The sequence below is a fragment of the Vipera ursinii genome, assembly GCF_947247035.1.
Source record: "Vipera ursinii genome assembly, chromosome: 1".
Classification (NCBI taxonomy): Eukaryota; Metazoa; Chordata; class Lepidosauria; order Squamata; family Viperidae; genus Vipera; species Vipera ursinii.
Genome location: NC_139512.1, coordinates 122,222,436 through 122,248,343, shown reverse-complemented (window position 1 = coordinate 122,248,343; position 25,908 = coordinate 122,222,436). Strand labels below are relative to the sequence as shown.

At 40.0% G+C, this 25,908-nt stretch overlaps 1 protein-coding gene across 13 annotated transcripts in view; it reads right to left on the bottom strand.

Moving 5' to 3' along the window:
• TNS1 (tensin 1) overlaps positions 1 to 25,908 on the bottom strand; it is a 402,998-nt gene that overhangs the window by 83,833 nt on the left and 293,257 nt on the right. For all 13 annotated transcript variants that reach the window (XM_083349831.1, XM_083349836.1, XM_083349838.1 and 10 more), the window contains 8 exons: positions 24,302 to 24,366; positions 23,140 to 23,223; positions 21,918 to 22,030; positions 20,547 to 20,607; positions 19,093 to 19,168; positions 18,666 to 18,795; positions 14,080 to 14,145; positions 13,364 to 13,480 (listed from right to left, as the gene is read on the bottom strand). In XM_083349831.1, coding sequence (XP_083205957.1) covers positions 13,364 to 13,480; positions 14,080 to 14,145; positions 18,666 to 18,795; positions 19,093 to 19,168; positions 20,547 to 20,607; positions 21,918 to 22,030; positions 23,140 to 23,223; positions 24,302 to 24,366 — 712 coding nt within the window. The remainder of the gene's footprint in view (positions 1 to 13,363; positions 13,481 to 14,079; positions 14,146 to 18,665; positions 18,796 to 19,092; positions 19,169 to 20,546; positions 20,608 to 21,917; positions 22,031 to 23,139; positions 23,224 to 24,301; positions 24,367 to 25,908) is intronic.

Genomic DNA, 25,908 nt, shown 5'->3' with positions numbered 1-25,908 from the left:
ACCAGAGCAAGCAGATGAGCTCTTTGCCAAGGTTGAGAACTTTGATCAATTGTTGCAACATTATTGTATTTATTGTCTAATGCAAACTAAGGGGATCTCTTGGTGATACTTGTTACAGTAAGCAATTTACACACATATGAAGCAGAGAAGAGTAATCACTGCAGCACACGGAATGCTCCAAGTCAACAGTTTGTTCTCATAAAAGCTATAAGGGTGAAGCTGGTCAAAAGGTTCCTATTGAGATCCTGGGATAAATTCTGCAGAGTTTGACTGTTCGGTTCAATTTCAGATTAAGGAATCTGAACCAATATTATTTCATGGTTCTTCCTTCCCTAACTATTGTCCTAGCTCATGACTACAGTTGCACTTGGATGAGGCTTTTTCTGAATTTTGATTAATCCTCATTCCAATATACATGCTTAACAACAACTGCTAAATGTGAAAAGCAATAGGCCTATGGGATTTATCCTGGCATTTACCATAGAGTATAACCATGGTTTCCATTTAACAGACAAGGACATTTAAACCAAGGAAGGGGGAACTTGAATGAAGCATGTCTGCACAGCACAGTGATACTCAAAAACATTTGAAATCCTATCTAAAGCCAATATTTATATCCCAATGTGTACGAGTAAGCCAGAGCAGCAAGATACTTATATGTCTTAAGCAGCTGTTGTGTGTATTTTCCATGCCACAACCTGCCATGACCTCACTCACAAACCAGTTATAACTCCGCTTACCACTCTTCCTTCCCCTGGTGTGAAGGGGCATCATTTACAGGGAGGTGAGTACTTTAACTTAGTGAATTAAAACTGATACCAACAATGAGGAGAGATCAACATACTGGACTGTAAATAACAGTGTGAACTCAGCAAGGAAGGCATGGAAGATATCTGAGGGCAAAGGGCCTGCCTGAAAAAATATGGATGGATAGACAGGAACAATTATTGTATGAGTTCATAGCGCAAATATGTTGATTAGTAAGGACATGCTTACAATACATACACTTTCATGCATCAAGGATGTTTCCAACAGACACAGAAGAGATATTTCTGTTTATTCTGAAAAGCCAGAAGGATTAATAATCTCCTCTAGAAATATCTTTTGAACTCTTTATTACATATGCATTTCTAGAAATCAAATTTATTCTGGAAAATGTGCAATCTCTGCTTGTATAATCTTAGACAATCTTCACGAGTGTTTTGAGACACAGATTTAATGTGTAATATATTTTGGGTGGGGATTGCAGAATTGGCACTTGGGGCCAAGTAACATGTTTCACAGCATTTAAAATTGTGAGAGTTACAGGTATGCCATCCAAGGAATAATTCTCCATTCATTTATTTCTTAATGAGAGAAGATAAGATGACATCAATTCTGGTGGAAAACAATGCTACAACATATCAGCCTATTGCAATATCAGTATGAATGTGTGGAGGTACCAGAGCGGGGAAATTCCATTATGAGTCCCATCAATCAGAGAAATGCATCTAGAGAGAACCAGAAGGGCCTTTTCTACAGTGGCTCCCACCCTCTGCAATATCATTCCCCCATATATAAGTTTCACCCCACATCTTGATACTTTTCTGGAAGGTCCTGAAGACATGGTTCTGTCAGCAGGCGTAGGGACCCCAGACTGACATGGAGCCAATCAAATTGTATGATTGTGCTTGTTGTTGCCACGAGGGGGGGGGCAGTTTACTGGTAATTTTATACTGTGGAATTATAATGCTATAAGATGCTCAGAGTCACCATGTGTGAGTTGGGAAATAATGTAAATGGGTTTAATAAATAATAAGTGTACAAGAAACCTGGTATACACCATTGTTTCTTAATATGTGTGAGAGATTATCTGAGAATGCACAGCACAATCTTCACATGACAATAGAACATAAGGTATTCCTGAGTTAACAGCTTTTTACATTGAATTTTATGTGCCTTGGGCAATTCTAAATTTTTGGCTGGTTACGTTACAGATAAAATTACCAAGCTTTACTGTGTCTCTCTGGGGCCTTGAAAATATTGGAAAATTACTGTAGATAATTTTCAGTTTAGTTTCCAGCACATTCCCAGTCAATCCTTGTTATCACATTCAGATCAAGCATATATGCCACTTAGCACAGCTAGTAAACATACAGCTTGATGCTTATTTGCTAAACATCAAAAACATTTAACAGGCAAAAGCAAGAGGAAGAAAGATATGAACAACAGGCAAGAGCGAACATTGTCTATAGCTATCAAAAGGGGCAGAACGTCTCAAAACCACTAGAAACTATACTGTGGGTAATTAGCATGCACAGTCCCAAAGGAAGCGGTCTTGGTTACACTACCTCAGGGGTGTCAAACTGTCGGCCTGCAGGCCGGACGCGTCATGATGAAGCCACGCCCACCCCATTGCTAGCATTGGGGGAAAAGCTCCGATACATCGCACGACGTTACGTGATGTCGCAAGTTTGACATGTCTGCTCTACCTTGACCCCTTTATGTACATAATGGTGAGGAATCCATCATGCACCGTAAAAGAAACTACCTGGTACAGCTCACATAGAATACAATATGGATTATGCTCACATTATGCAGATTGCTGAGACCCATCTCCAAAAAAAGTACTTGAAACAAACCATAAGATTTACCTTGTGAGCAAAAAAGAGCTAAAGCTGTTCGCATAAATGCCAAACAAGAAACCAGAGGATGGATCTGTGCATTCGGTTTACAGTTTAAGGAAAAACTAAACAGAGTCCTTGACTTACAGCCATTTGTTTAGTGACCGTTCAAAGTTATGACAGCACTGAAAAACTGGTCCTTGTGCTTACAACTGTCACAGCAACCCTGTGCTCCCATGATCAAAATTCGGGCCCTTTGCTAATAGGCATGCATTTATGACCGCCGCAACGTCCTGGGGTCACACTTGAGACCTTCCCAGCTGGCTTCCAACAAGTAAAGTCAATGGAAGAAACCAGATTTGTTTAACAACAATGTGATTTGCTTAACAATCAGGATGATTCATTTAATAACCGTGGCAAAAAGAGGTCATAAAATTGGGCATGACTTACTTAACAGCCACTTCATTCAGAAATGGAAGTTCCAGGCTCAATTTTGTGGTTCTAAGTCAAGGACTACACGTAAACATGTTGCTTAGTGCCTATCACATTGGATATACAATGGATGCAAGTACATAAGTAAATGCATTCCTTTCTTTTTTTTCCAAGGGCAGCTCAAGCTGGCATGAATAACCCCCTCCTCCTTCATTGTTTTTAATCCAAGGAAGCCAGTTAAATTGAGAAATAATGACTCTTCCAAGGGCACCTGGTAAATTTCATAGCTGACTGAAGATCTGAACCAGCAACTCCTCAGTCTTTCTCCATCGCTCTATAAGCAATTCTATACCTCATTGTTCATGGAAATTAAATCAGCAAAAAGGAGGCGTCTTTAATTGAACTACAGTACCTACCTAGAACAAGAAAATACTAAAATTCAAGATAATGTTTCATGCGATTGTTCAGTGATACAAATATCATCAGCCATTTGCACATAACTGGCAGCTGAGGATAAATACAAGATGACAAGCGCTGGGGTTTTTCTTTTGTTAGCATGAACAAATGGATTTACAGTCGTCTTCCCACCTCATTTTAGTCCATGATCCTAGTGAAACCCCCTTCCCCCCCCAACAAAACCCCATTCAAGGCATTACAGACACAAGAAATTATGCTATTGTCTGCCTCGCAGCAAGCTCTCCTAGAAAGCATGCCTGTTGGCATGACACTACTTGATAATGAGAGTGCAACAGGAGTGATTGCTTCTGGCAGCCTGTCACGACTGAGGCAAAGATACATTCTTCAAGCTGCTAATCCAGTGTTTCAGAGGAGCAAGCTTGCAACTTGTCCAAGGATCCGACTAAGGAGTTATATCTGCAAAAAGGCTTTGCATTCTTCTTGAAATGTGGAGGGGAGGTTTTGACTCACTGTCCCTCCACCCTCACCCCCACTGCTTCTTTCTCAATTTACTCACCCGAGGGCCAGATTTAAAGTCAGGTTATAATAAATTGGGGGGGGACCCAAATGCTGCTCGATAAATCAGGCTAACAGTTATAAATTTGCTCCCTTTTTGTAGATAGCCTCAAGCTACTACTGGACTGGTTCTCCATATTAACTGGCTCAATTGCTTTTTCTTTTTTTCTTTTTTTGGTTACAAAATTTAATTTTTTGGAAATTTAAAAAAGTCCTGTGGAAAACTACCCAGATCCTAAGCTTTTGTGAACAACAGCCCTTTCTATTAAATGGACTGGGACAACTCGCAGTGCCCAACTCTACGGTCTGCTTGCCATGGCCATTTAGCCATGGCCAACTCACTGTGGCCAACTTGCCCATGGGACAACTTGCCACAGAGCAATTCAACTATTCAATTTAATTATTTAAAATAGTTTAAAAAATATTTCAATTTTTGTCATTCACATTTCATTCTATACCTCCTTTTGCATCCTCTCCTTAACGATTTTATGCTCTCTTTCTTTAATATTAGTGTAACTCTTGTCCTACAGAAAGTTCTCCGTCCCATGGCAAGTTGACCGTGGTGAGTTGTCAAAGGGTGACTTGACCGTGGCAAGTTGGCAGTGGTGAGTTGGCCATGGCTAAATGGCCATGGCGAGTAGACCCTATATATTAAAGCCATGGTAATTTTAATTAGCACCAAGTCTTAGTTTTTGGTAATATGTTTTGATGGGGGAGGAAGAATTCCATTGTCATTTATAATAAAGGACGGAACTTGGGCTCTAACTACGTTTCAGAGCTTCTGACACAACGAATTCTAGTGCATTCCTCTTCTTATCTTGCATACCACAGCACTGCTAATTCACTATGCCAGGCTGTAGCTTTCTAGAATTTGTGATTAAAGAATACACCATAAGCTTCATGATATTAATAGTCACATGTTATAGTCTTTGCGATATCTAAGCTCAATGCTAATCAGTTGTTGAAATTATGAAGTCCCAAATTGTTTGGCATTAACTGGCAATGGTCTCCCCAAGAAAGAAGAGGAGAAAGGGGCAATTTTCTGGATCGCTGCCAGCCTCTATATTAGTAGTCTGTATTAGTAGTCTGATAGGCTAGTATGGTTTCTATTGACAGCATTTAGTCCTCCCTCATTCAGTGCTGTCTGTCAGTTTCACAACTGATATTGCATCAAGTTAAAGGTAAAGGTAAAGGTAAAGGTTCCCCCGCACATGCGTGCTAGTCGTTTCCAACTCTAGGGGCCGGTGCTCATCTCCGTTTCAAAGCCGAAGAGCCAGCGCTTGTCTGAGGACGTCTCTGTGGTCATGTGGCCGGCATGACTAAACACCAAAGGCGCATGGAACGCTGTTACCTTCCCTCCGTAGTGGTCCCTATTTTTCTACTTGCATTTTTACGTGCTTTCGAACTGCTAGGTTGGCAGAAGCTGGGACGGGTAACAGGCGCTCACTCTGTTACGCGGCACTCGGGATTCGACCCACCAAACTGCCGACCTTCTGATCGACAAGCTCAGCGTCCTAACCCACTGAGCCACCGCGTCCCTATCAAGTTAAAAGGAACACTTAAAACAAATACGGGACCAGATTCAGCCTTCCTCCCCAGACTCAGATGGAATGGGACAAGCTCTAGGAAACAATCCTGGAGTTTTTCCCCAGACTTGATGTAGGTTTTCTCTCTCTAGATCTCAAAATGTATGTGTTTGTGTGTGTGTGTGTGTGTGTGTGTATACAGAACAGCTGCATTTTTATAGTTTTAAGGACACCTTTTAACTAAGAAATCTCTTCATTCATTGTCAATTATTATTTTCCAGCCTGTTTTTAAAGATAATAGTACTGCTGTTTTGCAGTGTGCAGCTAGAATAAAGGATAATGCAGTACAAACATCCACTGTGGTCGCAACAGTCTTTCATGCGATAATTTTGCTTCTTTTCCTCTTTATGTATCTCTCGGGCAAACCCAAATCTGTTTTGGGGAATTCTCCTGAGAAGTTTTGAAGTATACCAGGAGAGTGAAAACCCATTCTAACCGCATGACCACATCTTGCATGAAAAAATGGCTCAGGTACAGTCATCACAGGAAAACTTGGATATATTATCTTTAAGGCAGTATTTTCAAATCTGGCACCTCCACCTGTTGCATAACAATCCATTATCCCCAATCATCTCATTCACTGAAATGACAGTAGTTATAAACTAACACATCTGGTGGGTCCCAGGCTGGGAAAAGTTCATTTAAGACCCTGCAAATCCATTCTGAGTCCAGAAAAAGGGGGGTTGTTTTTGCTAGCATTTCTAATATACCACCTGCAAGCTGACATTTTCCAGTCTGAAAGAAAGTAGCTTACAGCCAGACAGCATTTTTTGGTTATAGATAATGTCATTATTTGCACTGCAACAGAAATAGGTAATTCAGTTTCTGATAATCAACCTCCATCAAAGCTCATCCCTTTGTTCTTTTTCCAAATCTTCTCGCTTCATTAAGGAAAACCCTACCGATTCACATTTCACAGACAAATTAGCTGTATGGGTTTCTGACCTTCCAGTGTGCAGCAGGAAATTAAACATATACTTTTACATCTATCCCATTTCAGCTTTCCTTAAAGTACAAGGTCTGGATGAATACTGTACTTTGAGAATTAAACCACCATGGCCCAAAGCCTTGCCATTCCTTTTATGAAAGCCACACTCTTTGTGTCTTTCATATGAACATATTTTGTGAAAGAAGCTCCCACTTATTCATTTTTACTCTGACTTCTTCAGAGGTACTTCACAACCAACAGCCACACTCATTCTGATTCCTGAGGGACCAGATGGATCATATTTAATTATCTGATCTAATAAGGCAAGAAAACCATAAATAAATAATCAACCTTTAGTTTTAGTCCCCTGGCCTGACCGTGTTTCTTCATTTTCAAATAGCTTCTGCAAAACAGAATATACAGAGAGAGAGAGAGATTCACTAAAAGCCAGGGCTCCTTGCCACACTGAGAAATGTTGCAGACATTTCAGACATTACATAATATCTGAATCACAAGAAGCTTCAGGTTAATTGCTTTGGATAGAGACTGGTGTGGCTTGCATTCACCTATTCCAAACTAATAAAAGAACATAAATATCATTTCCAATTTGAAACATTTTCAAATATTATGATGCAATTCTTTGGTTTTTTACAAAAGATACATACAATAGCATCCAATGAAGGAAATGGAGTCAACCACTACCCAGAGAAACTAAAAACAAATCAAAATCCTTACTACTTTTGCTCATATCTTTTTTTTAAAAAAAAATAAGTAGAAAGTTTCCAGTGTTACTACCAAACAAAAAAGGAAAATGAACCACAGTCCTTTGAACAGACTTTTGGCTCAGATCATCCAAAATGCTTTTTATTTAACTGTCACATAAAGATAACAATCATTAATGAAAAGTTCCGAAATAATGAATGAAAATCCAGTTATTGCCTCCATACTGTCTCTGTCTCCTGAAACTTATGAGAAGTCATAAATATCTAAGGTTAAACCCAGACTCATAGCAATTTTCACAATCCATCCATTATTATTAATGCTTCTTTGCATATAGGATCAAATGCTTTGTATAAGAAACTTTGTGACCTTACAAGGAATAGAATAATTTCTGTATGGGGCAAAGTTATGGGGGCTATTCAGCACTAACAAATAAAACAAGGTTTGCTTCTTCCCTATGTCTGAATATTTCTACATAAAGTATGTAATAAATTGAAGGCAATGCTTTTTGAAAATGGAATGTGATTTTCCAAAGGGCTGAAGGCCTTTTTAAAAAAATCTGTGGAAATCTTCAGCTAAATATTGTCCCTAAAGAATTCCCTTTTGTTCTTTCCAAAGCTTAACTGGGTCCAAATACACTGTTTGGATATACTGTTTTTAAATAGCCATTTAGAAACAAGCACTGTCAATACTCTTAAATACTGTTCTTAATTTGATGAAAAAACAAGGATAAAGAAAAATGAATGTAACAGTACTCTTTTTCCACAGTATGAAGACAGACGGATAATAAGTCATTCCTGAAAATTTGAGAAGAAGGAATATTATTTTGGGCTGATTCTGTGGAGTAGAGATGATGAATTAATGCAGGGGAATGAAGGTATAGTTCCAATTCTCAATGAAAAAGCTAAACTGTATGACATAAATTATGAAGTAATGTTATCAACTTTATTGTGGGGGCATATGACAATAGGAATCAATAGGATGGAAACAGTGGCAAGTTACACTCCCATAAATGCTGATACTATAAGAACCAGAAATATGTTCTAGGAAAATTCTCTGATTTTCTGCTAGGCATCATGAATGAAATGATATCACAATGAGATTAGAAAATACAGAAAAAATGATTTAGGGACCCAAGAATGAATAAGGTCAAAAGCAGTTTGAGGGAGGGAGGGAGGGAGGGAGGGAGGGAGGGAAGGAAGGAAGGAAGGAAGGAAGGAAGGAAGGAAGGAAGGAAGGAAGGAAGGAAGGAAGGAAGGAAGGAAGGAAAAAGTCCCATATGAAAAATGTTAATTTCCTCTTTTTCTTTTAATTTATAGGCAATTGCAACTTTACATGAGAATGAAAGGGACAGGATAATAGGAATGTATATGTATGTAGAAGTGAAAGGTAAGCTACAGGCAAAGGATTAATTATCTTCATTGAAAGAACAGGTGTGTATATGTACATCTGTGTGTAAATAATATGTATCTCAAGTTGCCAGGAAAATCATCTCTGAGATTCAAATGGAAGGGCAATCAACTCCCATTTCAAGGTACACAGAAAATACAGTATAAAAACTTAGATAATATGCATCCTGAATTAAATAGAGCAATATTAGCTACTTAGTTTTTCATTTCTTCAGGTCAGTTAATTAGTTATTATGGTGTCATTCGCAGTACTCATACCACCATTAAATCTTTCATTATTGTGTTTATTAATACTCATTTATTATAACAATCAAAGTGCTTTTATTCAAAGTGCTTTATCTCGATTGCTTTTCAAATATTCTGTTTTTTTTCTCATGGTATTTGAGTGGATTGTTGTTTGCTAACAGAGATGCTGAAAGTGATTTCTCTTCTAGTCATTTTAGGTAATGGCATGCCTTCATATAGCTACAGAGATTTAGTGCCACTCCTGTTTCTCTAGACCAGTATCCAACTGGTACTGGATGCCTTAGCTATTAAAATCATCATCAACAACACCATCATCCCCCAGTGAGGCCCTACTTGACATGACTGGGGGCTTGCATGCTCCGAAGATGAGAGCTATGGCAGAAGTTCAATTGACATGTCTAATCAGAGGAGCTAGATGAAAAGTGTCTCTCCCATAAATACTATGGTGAGACATAACTTACAGAAACCTATCCCAGATCAGTCATCACTTGAGTAAAGAAGGATCATGCTAGGTACTTGAGTTCCTAGACATCTGGTGACAAACGTGCTACAAAACTCAGGACTGTTGGCTGAGCAACAACGACAGCAGCTCCAAGACTACTAGAAGAAAAGTTGCTCACTCATAGACTGAAAACAAAGAAATAATGATTTGCAATTACCAATCAAGTTCAATGTAAAGATAATACCTGAAATGAATGCACCAATTCTAGAAAAAAATTCAGAATCAAAAGTAACATAACAAGGCTAGCAGTTCAGCATTGGTCTGTTATACAAAATAAAGTATTCACAGAAGTAGAATTGGAAGAATTGCAAAGATCTATCCAGGGCAAAGGAATAGAAATCAACATTAATTCAACATTGCTATTGAGCTATTTGCATTCCCAAACAAGGAACCCTCTCCTCTGCTTTCTCCTTAGAAAAGTTTTTCTATTGAAATGAAGAATAACTGAGCATCCAGAACAGTACAAAAACAACAGAATAAGCTCACTGAAGCTCATTAAAAATACCCAGCTAGCACAAGTATTAAAAGATGCCAATACTGTACTATCAAACATAAGCAACAGATCATTGCAAAATATAAACTAGCTGATGTACAGTCATCTGCATTTATAACTGAAGATCTTGGATGCAAAATCAACAGTGAAATAAACAAACAACAAAAGCCAAACAGTGTCCCACCAAAATGGAAAATCAGGCTGGAAAATAAGATCAGCATTTTAAGATCAGATGTAAGTAAGCTAGGACAGATGAAAGAAACTGAAGAACAAAAAGACAAAAAAATATTTGATGAAGAAATATAACCTAGAAACAAGGAAGTTTGAGGAAGAATTGAAAACAATAAAGCAGCAAATAACTGCTGTAGCAAAGAAAATCAGCAGATACAAATTGCACACCAAAGATAGAATCTTCCAATTTCAGCTGAATCAATAAAGTTTCTACCAACCCAGCAATGGAGAGACTGTAGGAAGCCAGCAAACACCTGGCAAACAAGAAACAGTGCAATTCTGAGCACAGCCATGGGTCAATCCAAAGAAATACAAAGAATGCAGCTTGGATAAAGGAGGAGGAGAAAGAGGGGAAATTGAAGTGGGAAAAACTTGTAATAACAGGAGAAAGGTTGGGAAAAAAGGGCAAGGAGGATTAAAAATTAGTCAGCACCAGATAAAGATAGTTTTCGGTTGAAAAATCTGACTGGTCTATGCCCATTCATTCCCAAACAGTTTAACAACATTCTGCAAGGAGGTAAAATTGAATATTAGTTAACATCTGGGAAAAGCTATCTGATAATGAAAGGTTCAACAAAAAAGGCAGCACCAGACAACTACAGACCAATTACCTCTTACCAATAACTTACAAACTGCTAACTGGTGTGACAGTTGATACATTACAACAACTATTCATTGAAAACAAGCTCTTTCCACCTGAGCAGAAAGGAAATCACCCTAACAGCAGAGGAACAAAAAATCCGTTCCTAATTGACATGATGATTTTGGAAAACAGTAAGACAAGGAACAACAACTTGAATGTAGCTTGGATTGATTACAAGAAAGTATTCCACTCCTTGCCGTATGACTCTATAATCAAACACCTAAAACACCAGTAGAAACATTAGAAGCTTTGTGCACACCTCAATGGAATGGAAGATACAGTTGCTGGTCAGTGGTGATATACTGGGAGAGGTTCACATCAAGAGAGGAATCTTTCAAGGACACTTACTGTCATCACTACTGTCTGTAATGAAGAAGCTAAATTGCTCTGGTATGAAGAATTCAAACAGACAAGCATCTGCCACAAAGCACCCCAAAATAACAATTGTAAATAAGAAAGACAAAACAGTCTGGATCAGACATGTCAAACTTGTGGCGTCACACAACGTATCGGGATGGTTTTGCCATTGCCGGGTGGGCATGGCTTCCAGATGATACACCCAGCCTGCAGGCCGGCAGTTTGACACCCCTGGTCTGGATAATGGACAGCGAAATATAGCAGACAGCAGAAGAGAAAGAACTGGAGAAAATCACAAAATACAAACCCCTAGAAATAGAAGTAGATTTTGGCAAAAGAGAGCAATGATAGTACCAGTAATAACAAGTGCCTTGGATGCAATTCCAAAAAGTTTGGAGTGCCACTTGAACACCATAGGCATTGACACAATCGCCATCAGTAAACTGCCAAAAAAAGCAGCTTTACTTGGAACAAATTATCATCCTGCGATGATACCTTTAACAACATAAAACAACGACATCTGCCTATCCCAGGTCCTTGGGAACGACTTGGATAAAAATGCCAAATCCAATCTAAACATCTGGCTAACTGTGTGACCGACAATAATAATAATAATAGTTTCTTGTTCCTGAAGGAAACAACTAATGAGATTTTCTCTGGGTGAACTGAGCGGAGGCTAAATCTTCTTAGTGCCAAAGATCACTGGGGGGATGGGGTAAATTTTCTTACTTTGCAGTGACTTTGATGCTTATTCAGACATATATATTAAAAAAACACCTTTCACTGAAATCTCCCCTTGGTTTTAGCAGGCATTCACACCTATCCAAGTTAAAACACAGAAATCTTGTTTGAAAAAAGTAGATAGAATGGAAATCTGCTTTTGCAGCAACATTAGCAGCAACATCTCATAATGAATATCCATTATACAGCCAAGCCTGCAATTCCCATTTTCTGCTATCTGACTGGAATCCAGAAATTATCCCATGCCAGTTTTCTTAAACCCTGTTTAAGAAGCCTGGGCGGGGGGGGGGGGTGTCTGTGTGTGAGGGAAACAATGCCATTAAATTCCATTCAGCTTGAGGATCAGAAATTCAGTTTCTCTGCCTCATAGGAACATGAGGAATCTTGTTTTTTTCAGGATCCATTGCTCATTCAGAGAACTCAGGTGACAGACTTTACGAGACATCCCGGCTTTAATTTCTGTGACTTATTCTATAGTACTCATTACTCTGGCACGCTACAAACATTTGACTCATGCCATCTGTTTCTCAGGCAGAAGCCCATGACCTTCACGCTGTCCAGAAAATACATCTGTTCCCACCATTCCTTTTCCTGCACTGGCTCCCAGACCTGCTGCCCTGGATGGAGCCTCTAGTGTAGATGAGGGCAGTGGCAGGAGCAATCATGACTTAGCAAGTGAAAAAAAAATCAAGGCAAATGAAATGCGGCTGTTGAGCTTTGTTTACTGGACTCTGTTAATATTGACCTTTAGCAATACAAACCATGTTGGGGGCAGTAGTCCATTGGACTCTTTTACAGAAGAAGCCAAGAGTAAATGAAATAAATCGAAAAGGATTCTTCTAGATCAGACAAGTTAAACTCGCGATGTCACGTGATGTTGCGCAACACATCGGGACGGTTTTGCCATTGGTGGCAATGGGGTGGGCACGGCTTCCACATGACGCATCCAGCCTGTAGGCCAGCAGTTTGACACCCCTGTTCTAGATTCAGAGCTCAAAGCAATATGCTCTCCCACAAAGTATGTTTTCATGAGCTGTGGATATTAGCATTTGCCTCCATATTTCTGTCCAATTGATTTGTCTGCTAAGAAAATTTTTACAAAGAGTTCTAAAAATGCCTTTGGGGCCTCTTTTTTGAATATTATTTAGGAAAAAGAGAACAGGGCCCTCGTAACTCTGCCCTATATGTTATAAATCCATGTTTAAAAAACTGACTGAACTGTGCTATGATTAGGAAAAGTGTTTTATGTTTTGCTGCAGTTTTTCTGTGTAATCCAGAGGAAGCAGCTCTCTTATCAAGTACAGATGGCAAAAAAAAACAAAACCCCAAGCATAAATTGGTGTATGCAATTGCGATTGAGAAGACACAGAACGTCTTTTAAGTAAAGGCAAAAGAAAAATGCTTGCTTGCTTGCATGGAGTTGGTATCTATTTAGATGGTGCATCAAGGTGTTTGTGCCTGAAAGCTGAGTTACGTAGGACGGCAGTCTGCATCACCTACCATCCATGCTGTCTTCGCGACGTATATTGAAGTTTTCATAGGAATCTCTGCGGATGAGTGGATCTGAAGTGTTGTAGTCCACAGAGACACTCGGGCCATTCTCTAAATGTTCCATGCCTGAGAAGCAAGGATAGAATAATTTTAGGAACAGAGCTTTTGGTGTGGGGGCAGTGAGGGAAAAAAGTAGTAACGTGATAAAGCAAAGAAGAAAAATCAGAAGAAATAAGATAAAAGGGTAGCAGGTCTAATCTATCATAGATACATCTCAGAATAAGAAAGTCAAGATCATGAAGTCAGATTGCCCAGTTAAGTTATTGAAGAAAGGAGGAACCATATCTAGAATTGAGACAATAGTCAAAGAACTTGCCCAACGAGTAAGGAAGTATATAGACCAGTGAACAATTACACACAAAAGGGCCTCTTTGTTTACTATAAGAACAGTGGTTATTCAGGAATGTAATGAATGGAGTATTAGTTCACCAGGCAAAGGGAAATGGCCATCTGTTTGTGAGGACTAGCAGCCCCTGGTAACTCAGCAATTATCTGCTAATATTGACTCTATTCTGGTTTTTTAATCTTTCAGTACTGATAGAGGAGAAAAATAAGGCCACCTGTCCTGGCAGCAAGTTTAACAAAACAAATGTACAATCTCTGAGGCCTATAAATGGAGAGGGGTAAAAGGAAGAAAGCAAATCACTATTACAAAAAAGTAATACCTTGAATCTTCTCGGGACCATAGGAGAATACAAATTCCACCTTCCCATACTCAGGAAACCGCTCATCTGATTTTTATTTAAAAAAAAAGAAAAGAAAGAAAAGACAAAATGGTATTCAGTAAATACGTTCAAAATGTTACAAGTTTCCATTGGGCTGGATCATGACTTGCCCAAACCAGTCTGTCCAAACTTTCAAATCACCACACATTTGTTTTGATGCATGAAGCAAGACAACTGTTCTAGTTCACACTTCTAAATGTCAATTTATAACTATACTTGGGCTGATAATAATATTATGGCAATAGCCCTGCCTGCAGGACTTGTTGCATTTCATAAGAGATATTGCAGAATGTGAACAGAAGATTGTCCATTTCCTCACAGGAAAATTGACTTTAGGGTTCTCATACCAAAAAGAATTATAGCCCTCTCTCTTTGGCTATTCTTTCAGGGAGGATTTCAGAACTTCAGTATTTTGTTTGCCTCTATATTCCATTACAAGATGGCTCATCCTCAGCATGGATGGAGACAACCCAATTCCAGTTCTAAAAGGTGTTTTGTTTTTTTGCACCTGGTCTCTGTCCTTTCTCTGTTTCTGAAAGAAGACAACCCCCTGGGGCTCTTATCCTCTTCAAGCATGCAGATTGCAACAAGGCATAGAAGCCCTCTCCCGCTCTCCCCCCCCCTTTCAAGTGAAGTCAAGAATTTTCTTTTGGATAGCATTGCTCCTGGAATGGCTGACGGCCATACAGACATTATTTCCTCAAGCACTGATTTTTGTCCACTACTGGCAGAACAATTAGAGTAAGATCTGCTGTCTGATATTTCAGTGCTCCGTAAAAAACTTGAGGGAAAAAAATTGAAAACCGACCTAGACTGTTTTTGCAGACTTCTAGATAAGATACATACAATATAAAAATGACCAACTGAAGTCTTGTTCAGCAAACAAAAAGAAGATACAGATGGCCAAATAAAGGGGGAAAAATTATAGGCCTAAATGCCAACTTTGGTAAGTTTCAGGTATGATCTAAATTAACATAATTAAAAACTACGCAGAGTATCTGGGGATGACAGTATGAAACAATGGAATGCCATGTAATGGTTACAACTGCAGTACATATAAATTTGTATCTGAACTTCTCACAAGTGCTCGCTAAATAAAGTGAAATGCCTTCTAAACTGAAGATAAGCTAAAAATACTGATTTTTTTCCCCTTCATGGATTACTGCCTTGTCGTGGCGAAGGGGCTTGCGTAATTCAATGAAGCTATGAGCTATGCCGTGCAGGGCCACCCAAGACGGACAGGTCATAGCCGAGAGTTCTGACAAAACGTGATCCACTGGAGAAGGAAATGGCAACCCACTCCAGTATCTTTGCCATGAAAACCCTATGGACAGTACCAAAAGGCAAAACAATATGACGCTGGAAGATGAGCCCCTCAGGTCGGAAGGTGTCCAATATGCTACTGGGGAAGAGCAGAGGGCTAGTACTAGTAGCGCCAGAAAGAATGAAGCGACTGGGCCAAAGCCGAAAGGACGCTCAGCTGTGGATGTGTCTGGTGGTGAAAGGAAAGTCCGATGCTGTAAAGATTTTTTCTCCATAGGAACCTGGAATGTAAGATCCATGAATCAAGGAAAGCTGGACGTGGTCAAACAAGAGATGACAAGACTGAACATCGACATCTTAGGTATCAGCGAACTAAAATGGACAGGAATGGGTGAATTTAATTCAGATGACCATCAGGTATACTACTGCGGACAAGAATCCCTCAGAAGAAATGGAGTAGCCTTCATAGTCAATAAAAGAGTAGGAAAAACAATACTAGGATACAATGCTCAAAATGACAGAATGATCTCAGTTCGAATCCAAGGCAAACCATTCAATATCACAGTAGTCCAAGTCTATGCCCCAACCACCAGTGCTGAAGAGGATGAAATTGACCGGTTCTATGAAGCCCTACAGCACCTTATAGAACGAACACCCAAAAATGATGTCCTTATCATCATGGGGGATTGGAATGCTAAAGTAGGAAGCCAAAAGATAAGCGGAATAACAGGCAAGTTTGGCCTTGGAGTACAAAATGAAGCAGGGCACAGGCTGATAGAATTTTGTCAAGAGAATACGATGGTCATAGCAAACACTCTTTTCCAACAACCCAAGAGACGGCTCTACACATGGACATCACCAGACGGTCAACACAGAAATCAGATTGACTATATGCTCTGCAGCCAAAGATGGAGAAGCTCCATACAGTCAGTAAAAACAAGACCAGGAGCTGACTGTGGCTCAGACCATGAGCTTCTCCTTGCAAAGTTTAGGCTTAAACTGAAGAAAGTAGGGAAAAGCACTAGGCCACTCAGGTATGAATTAAATCATATCCCTGTTGAATATACAGTAGAGGTGACAAATAGATTTAAGGAATTAGATCTGATAGACAGAGTGCCTGAAGAACTATGGACAGAGGTTCGCGACATTGTACAACAGGTAGCAACCAAAACCATCCCAAAGAAAAAGAAATGCAAGAAAGCAAAATGGCTGTCTGAGGAAGCTTTGCAAATAGCTGAGGAAAGGAGGGAAGCGAAAGGCAAGGGAGAAAAACATAGATATGCCCAATTGAATGCAGAATTCCAGAGAATAGCTAGAAGAGATAAGAATGCCTTCTTAAATGAACAGTGCAAAGAAATAGAAGAAAACAATAGAATAGGGAGGACCAGAGATCTTTTCAAGAAAATTGGAGAGATGAAGGGAACGTTTAATGCAAAAATGGGCATGATAAAGGACCAAAATGGCAGGGACCTAACAGAGGCAGAAGAGATTAAGAAGAGGTGGCAAAATTACACAGAAGAACTATACAAGAATGAGCTTAACGTCCCAGATAATCACAATGAGGTGGTCACTGACCTCGAGCCAGACATCCTAGAATGTGAAGTGAAGTGGGCCTTAGAAAAGCTGAGCAACAACAAAGCTAGTGGAGGTGACAGTATTCCAGCTGAGCTGTTCAAAATCTTAAAAGACAGTGCAGTAAAAGTGCTACACTCAATCTGCCAGCAAATTTGGAAAACTCAACAGTGGCCACAGGATTGGAAAAGATCAGTTTACATCCCAATTCCAAAGAAGGGCAGTGCCAAAGAATGTTCAAACTATCGCACCATTGCACTCATTTCTCATGCTAGTAAAGTCATGCTTAAAATCCTACAAGCTAGACTTCAGCAGTATGTGGATCGAGAACTACCAGAAGTACAGGCAGGATTTCGAAGAGGCAGAGGAACTAGAGATCAAATTGCCAACATACGCTGGATCATGGAGAAAGCTAGGGAGTTCCAAAAAAACATCTACTTCTGCTTCATTGACTATGCTAAAGCCTTTGATTGTGTGGATCATAACAAACTGTGGCAAGTTCTTAAAGAGATGGGAGTACCAGACCATCTTATTTGTCTCTTGAAAAACTTATATGCGGGTCAAGAAGCAACAGTGAGAACTGGACATGGAACCACTGATTGGTTCAAAATTGGGAAAGGTGTCCGGCAAGGCTGTATACTTTCGCCCTGCCTATTTAACTTATATGCAGAGCACATCATGAGAAAGGCAGGGCTAGATGATTCAAAAGTTGGAATTAAGATTGCCGGAAGAAATATCAACAACCTAAGATACGCAGATGATACCACTCTAATGGCAGAAAGTGAAGAAGAACTAAAGAGCCTCTTGTTGCGGGTGAAGCAGGAGAGTGCAAAACTTGGGTTGAAACTTAACATTAAGAAAACCAAGATCATGGCATCTGGCCCTCTCAGTTCCTGGCAAATAGATGGGGAAGAAATGGAGGTAGTGACAGATTTTATTTTCCTGGGCTCCAAGATCACTGCAGATGGGGACTGTAGCCAAGAAATTAAAAGACGCTTGCTCCTCGGAAGGAAAGCCATGGCAAATCTAGACAGCACACTAAAAAGCAGAGACATCACCCTGTCAACAAAAGTGCGTATAGTCAAGGCTATGGTCTTCCCAGTTGCAATGTATGGCAGTGAAAGTTGGACCATAAGAAAGGCTGAGCGCCAAAGAATTGAGGCCTTTGAACTATGGTGCTGGAGAAGACTCCTGCGAGTCCCTTGGACTGCAAGGCGATCAAACCGGTCAGTCCTAGAGGAGATCAATCCTGACTGCTCTTTAGAAGGCCAGATCCTGAAGCTAAAACTCAAATACTTTGGCCACCTAATGAGAAGGAAGGACTCACTGGAGAAGAGCCTAATGCTGGGAAAGATTGAGGGCAATAGAAGAAGGGGACGACAGAGAATGAGGTGGCTGGATGGAGTCACTGAAGCAGTAGGCGTGAGCTTAAATGGACTCCAGAAGATGGTAGAGGACAGGAAGGCCTGGAGGAATGTTGTCCATAGGGTCGCGATGGGTCGGACACGACTTCGCAGCTAACAACAACAACAACAACTGATTTTTTCCTCCCAAGCACACCCTGGTGCCATAGAGTGAACTATCCTAGAAAAGCCACAACTTGATTACAATGGTCCCCATAAAAAGCGTCATGCATTTTATTACTATGTTTCACCCACTCACTCTCTTTTCTTGAACAAAATTGTCTTTACCTTTAAAGGCATCATCCAGGTCCTCTTTATTGAAGACAATAGCCAAATCATGAATGGCACATGTATGGAACTGCACACGAAAGATGACATCCCGAGTCGGGCTCCGGAATTCCTTGTGATAGCATTTCAGCTGCCAGTGAAAGAAGGCATAAAGGAAACAAAATGAAACATGCCATCACCTGGGAGTCTATCTGAGAATAGGAATCATTTTAGCCACTTCCAGGAATTCTATACTTGAGCTGCAAAAAAATCATTTTTCTGCATTTCCCCACAAAGACAGTGAAGTCTTCTTAAGTAAATGAAATGCAGACTGTAGGTTATGACACTCTTAAGCCTCCAATTCTGGAGTCTTTAAATGGGGTGCCAACTTTTATGATCTAAAGACCCACAGTGATAAAAATGAAAGTGTACATGTTTTGACTCTTACCAAAATATCTCCTTTTAAGAGAAGTCCTGGTTCTATGGTGATACAGATGCTCGTCTGGCTATCTCCCTGCACATTGCTATAAAGAAGTAGAAAGAAGCAAAATGTGGAAGACAATCAAAGCAACTCAATGGCTAAGATTCCTTGCATCTGCCATGTCCAGGCAACAATCAAGGTCATGTCATAAAATGTCAGAACCCAGGTTTCAATTTATCGGTCCATCACTCTCCCTCAGCCCAATTTACCTCACGGGGCTGTTTGGGAGAACATATGGGAGAAATAACTGCTATACATAACTCCTTGAACGTCTTGAGAATTTTTTTTCTTAAAAGAAGGAGCCACTCTGCTATTTTAGTGTTTCTATTTTTGTTGTACTACATTTGCTAAATCATTTTTACTGATCCCGAAACACTGCTTAGATCTGCTGTGGTCAGCATTAGAAATGGATCCAGTAGTTACCTGTGGCAATGGGGTAATGTTCCACAAACATATGACTTTCCAGAAATGACCTTATCAAATTTTGTTGTATCTACTCTTCATGCTCCAGAATATACTGTGAACAGCTGGTATATCTGGAACTGGTCAGCATTTCCACTTTAAAGATTTCTGTTATGCACATGAGTACCTCAAAAGCAAGAATTTTTTTATATGCACGTGGAGAAAAGTTTGTCATAATCTTCATTTCATTCAGTATCTTGCCTCTTTCATTGTACCAGAGCTTCACTGAGCAAATTAATTGAATAAATTCAATTTTAGTTGGTCAATATCAGCCAAAGTACACTGTGATTGATGGCATTATGATTTAATGGTACATTTGCTGATTTGAATGGAAAGGAAAGCAATAAAGATGATTCCCTATTCACATTTTTCTTCAATAAAGGTTTGATGGAGATTGATTGATTGCATGTATACATCAAACTGATTAATAAATGGTTGTTTTAAATTGAAGTAGATAGAAGAGGAAAATAAACTTTAATCAGTGAAGTTATTTCTCCCTGGATAACTGTGAGCCAATAATGCATTTCCAACCCAACCTATCTCAAAATTTAAATGATAAAATGAAGGCTAATTCTGTGTAACTATCTGTAACTCTTTAGGGGAAAGGCAATATATAAGTGTAAGCAAAATTGCATAAATAAAATTAAGCTGAAAGCTGTGAAGAGAAGAGTGGGAAAGGCTGATAAAGAGCTGCTAAGTCTCCTGAGGCCCTTTATATCCTTGGTTGTAGTTGTAATAATAATAACAACAAATTTAAAAAAATTCCAGCCCCCAGGAACAGCATGAGTCTCTGTGCCAGCCATAGACACTAGAGCAAAACTCAGAATAACACATGGAACTAGGTCTGCAGGATACCACCTCTACCGCAAAGCTCATGGAAATTTCTACTCTGCTTTGCATCAGGATCAAGAAGAAATTTGAGTGCTGGAAATCAAAATAATAATGTCAACTCCATTTACTAGATTCCTGATGTGTAGACCGGTTGCATTGCCTGATATATCTTGAGGAAGGGCCGGCAGCCTAGGAAAACATAAAACAGACAGAGAAAAAGAGACCTTTGTTACAGATTAGTTACAGAGAAGGGAACATGAAGGGGCCAAGGCAAACAGTCTCACTGGAGGAGAAGCTTCCAGTGACAATACCCTCCCTGTGGCAAACAACACCAATTTTGTGTCAGTGGTAGCAGTTGTAGGAAACAGTAAAGTGTGGTCGAACAGCAGGTTTATACTTTATTTCGAGGCACGGTTTAACTACAGTGTTTAGACACAAATTGGCTGGGTGAATTCTGGGAGTTGAAGTTCACACATCTTCAAGTTGCTGAGGCTGACTATCACTGGTCTAATGCTCTCTCTGTTCAGGTCTGATCTAGCACTCTGTTAAGTGCCAAAGCTCAGGAAACAGAAAATTAAATAAACTAAGATAGCTTTTGGCTTGAGAATTATATGCCCAACATCCAGACCAGCAAGATCAAGTTATGGAGAGACAGATATCTTGATGAATCTAACCATGTACCTTTTAGATTACTGAAAGCTTATCGTTAGGATATGAATCACTCTATAACTGCATTATGTGGAGATGTTACCCAAGGTAGCTCTATTCTTTGCTCTTCTCAAACATCCAGATTAGGAATATAAGAGCTGCATTTGGGCTGAGTAAATTGTAATCACCGTGTCTTTTAACACAAACAATAAAACAGATTTTACATCTATTTGCTCATCCCGTTTTGGATTTATTTTGGATTTACTTACACAGCTAAGCCATCTTTATAGCAACTAAGACTGAAGGCAGTCTGTGGAATAGGAAGGGGAACCAGAATGTAGAAATAGTAGAAGAGGCTTCACCATTTTCAGCTACAAATGTGGAGTGCTGCTCCCAGAAAAAAAAATGAAATCCCTTTAAACACAACCCTAGAACATCAATGGGAACAATCTCATTCCCTATCTAGCTTTCTATTTCTATAGAAAATGTAGCATAGGAGATCATTCAAGAATAGCTTTCTCCCATTGACCCTTGAAAATGGTGTAGTTCATTCTGTCACTTTAGCATGCTTATAACCAGTGCTTTTTTTGTAAAAGAAAAAGGTGCCGGAACTCACACATGTCATACAACCCGCCTTGCCTATCCTACAAGGTTCCATCCAAAAAAGGTGCTGGAACTCCGTTCTGAGCATTCTATGACAAGAAAAGCCCTGCTTATAACCTTGTTCCTTTGGAATCACTCAGGTAGTCAGTAAAGGAAAAAAAGTTGAAAGGACCCGTATGGTATCTTTCCGCTCAGTGGAGACCTATAATTGAATGTTATGTATAATGTGTGATGGAAAGGTCAGTTACCTCCTTTAGATTCAAAGTTGGGTATCCCATGCATGATGACATGATGCAAGAAGAGGGGCTTGTTGTTCATTTTGATGGTGCCAGACAGCAGACCGCTGAAGTAATGAACATATCTAGAGTAGAAACCAAAATAGTATCAGGGCATTTAACTGGAGTCTCTTGGAATATTTATATTCAGTGAGTCACTAGAGTTGAAGGGGCCATTGATGCCATCAAGTCTAAAACTTCTGCGTGGGAGTTTTTTAGATAGATAGATAGATAGATAGATAGATAGATAGATAGATAGATAGATAGATAGATAGACAGACAGACAGACAGACAGACAGACAGACAGACAGACAGACAGACAGACAGACAGACAGACAGACATAGCCTTCTCAAATAATTTAAGGATTGGGGAGGATGCTTCTTTTATTAAAATATCAGGATTTCTTTATTATTTCAAGTTGTATCTTGTTGGCTTGAGAGCAAACATGAGAAAGAAAAGCAAAAGTGGTGTTCTTATTTTCAACAATTACACATAGTGTAATAAATAAAAAATACCATAAAAAAGATTCTTCATCATACTACTCAAAGGTCAGATACTGATATTCAAAATGTCATTATGTCTTTCAAAATGAAACATGTGCAAAGAAGCTTTAGAGGCTACGAGTTTGGATATCTGTTGGTCACAAAAAATGCTACGCACAGATTTTTGTCGGATCAGCACCACCAAGTGAAATTGACTGGAAATGCATTAGAAGCTGAAGAAAATTCAGTAGGCATTTGCAGCATTGGATGTCTTCTGAGCATCATTATCTACATTTGCAACTAAAGCATCTACAAACTATTAAAGTTCTCCCAGCAAAAACAGTTGATTCTAGATTAGTTAAATACATTTATTCTAGGAACAGATGGGTCATATCTAACTGCAGAAGAAGCCCAGAACCGAGCAGAAATTCATAGATCTTGGGAGCTATAGTTCTGAACTGGATTATGATTGGGATTGAAGCGTACTTTACCCCTAATTTCAACAGCTGTGTGATTTGTTAAATTTTGGTTCTGAACAAGCAATGAATAAAAAATACCGAGGCTTACTCTTTGTACACAGACAAAAAGTGTGATTTTAATGTGAATGGAGAGATTCAAGGAGTCCTCTGATGGTCATCTCTACATGTATGTGCTGAAAGCACCATAAGGGGTTTTTTCCCCCAAGAAGGGGAGGAAGGGAAGGAAGACTAACCTCTTCTGAGATGGCTGCCCAGCTGGGATCACCTTGTCCTCATAGAACCTCTTCATGGCAAACCGGTCCAGAGCCTGATCTGCACTGTGGAATAAAAAGAAGTGTCAGTACAAGTTTATTTCCAGAATGACAGTTTCCTTGGGAGTTCTCTCTGTAGTACTTTGGCCCACTCATCCACCATTGTTTGTTTTCAATCACAAATACTAAAATTGCAGCAGTAAAATAAAAATTGCTGATTTAAATTTAAAACTGCATTGGGCTAGTTTAAGAACAGCCATTTAAGTTTAATCATCTCCGTACCAGTCTTTCTCAACTCAGTGCCCTCCAGTTGGGTTAATTAATTCCCACGCATCAGGAAGGTACCAGATTTGAGAAAAGTATTCTGTTTTTACATTTGCATCTAGACCATGAGCCACTGCCTCTGTCTTTTTTAGCAAGTATATTAACTTGCCCCCTGTTTGAAGGTCTAACTTCTAGTCTGTGGTGGGGATGGGTTACTTAATTGTACAAATACAACATGACATCCCTCAATCATTAATGAATCCTTACAGTGGTGGGATTCAAATAGGTGAACAACTGGTTCTCTGTGTGGATGCCTCTTCCGGAAGTCCATTCTGGGCCTGAGCAACAAAAAATTAGCTACCGGTTCAAAGGCTTCAATTCTTTGGCGCTCAGCCTTTCTTATGGTCTATTTTTCACTGCCATACATTGCAACTGGGAAGACCATAGCCTTGACTATACGCACTTTTGTTGACAGGGTGATGTCTCTGCTTTTTAGTGTGCCGTCTAGATTTGCCATGGCTTTCCTCCCCAGGAGCAAGCGTCTTTTAATTTCTTGGCTGTAGTCCCCATCTGCAGTGATCTTGGAGCCCAGGAAAATAAAATCTGTCACTACCTCCATTTCTTCCCCATCTATTTGCCAGGAATTGAGAGGGCCGGATGCCATGTTCTTGATTTTCTTAATCTTAAGTTTCAACCCAGCTTTTACACTCTCCTTCTTCACTCACAACAAGAGGCTCTTTAGTTCCTCTTCACTTTCTGCCATTAGAGTGGTATCATCTGCATATCTTAGGTTGTTGATATTTAGGGTTAGGGTTAACCCAATCTTAATTCCAACTTTTGATTCATCTAGCCCTGCCTTTCTCATATGGAGTTTTCTTACCTGGCTGAAATATTGCTATAGTGCATGTAAGCAGCAATAACAACCCCTGTTCGACCTCTGTTTCCCTGCAGACACAAAGAAAGGGAGAAAGGAAGTAATAAATCAGTATCCTCAGTAATCATACCTGGAAGAAGAAAGATTACAGTCCTTGTATCTTCACTAATGCCATTTGAGCAGCACTTTCTGAAGGGAAGAGATTTTAATAACATGGAACAATCAACCTTTTGGGGGGTGGCATTAATCTGATTTTTAAAACATCACGCAGAAGTGTGTACTCAAATTTCTATTTGTAAATATGCTTCCCCATACAATGTATCTCTAAATGTGTTGGTCATAAAATACATCAGAACTTTCAAAACATTGAAAGCGGATCCATAATAAACTCCATGTGTTGGTGCAGGACAATTTTCCCCCCCAATTTGGCATCTTCCAGATATATTGAGATCCCAGCTCCCAGGTGCCTCGTTAACATCCATCACCTGATTAAGAATTTTGGAAGCTTTAATTCTAACATGTCTGGAGGGCATCAGATGAGGAAAGTCTGGAATTAGAATTAGAATTTATTAAATTTATATGCCGCCCTTCTCCCTAAGGACTCAGGGCGGCTCACAACAATAAAAAGTTAAAAAACATAAAATACAAAATTTAAAAAAGAATTAAATCATAAATGTAATAAATACATAACAATTAACCCAATAAAATCTAATTTAAAACTATAGTCAGTCCAGGCTCGATTGTTGGAACAGCCATGTCTTCAGGTCACGGCGGAAGGACTGAAGGTCAGGGGCCGTCTGCAGCTCCGGAGGCAACTCATTCCAGAGGGTCGGTGCGCCCACAGAGAATGCTCTCCCTCTGGGGGTCGACAGTCGGCATTGCTTAGCCGACAGAACCCTAAGGAGGCCGACTCTGTGGGAGTGAACCGGGCGATGGGAGGTTGACCATGGCAGCAGGTGGTCTCGCAAGTACCCCGGGCCTAAGCCATGTAGGGCTTTAAAGGTAATTACCAGCGACTTGAATCGCACCCAGAGGGCAACTGGAAGCCAATGTAGCTCACGTAGGAGTGGTGTAACATGGGAGTATCGAGAAACTCCCATAAGCACCTGCGCGGCCACATTCCGCACCAGCTGAAGCCTCAGGGTGCACTTCAAGGGCAGCCCCATGTAGAGAGCATTGCAGTAATCCAGGCGAGAAGTGACAAGGGCGTGGGTGACCGTGCATAGGGCATCTCAGTCCAAAACAGTATGCAACTGGCACACCAGGGGAACCTGTGCGAAGGCCCCCCTGGTCACAGCAGTTAGATGATCCTCCAAGTTAAGCCGTGAATCCAGGAGGACACCCAAGTTGCAGGCCCTTTCTGAGGGGGGCAATACCTCCTCCCATCAGAAGAGATGGTTATATCATTTAGGGTGAGTTTGACCCTGTTTCCTTGGATGATGTGGACATCATCCGCCAGATTCCACCCAGCCGGAGTCCAAACCAGTCTGGATCTGAGCGATTTTGTCCTGCAGATACTGTACAAATTCCTCAGCCCTACCCTGCACGGGGGTCATCCCTCAGTCGCTGATTAAGCAGTGAGCGGGTCACTCTAAACAGGGCGGCTGGGCGGT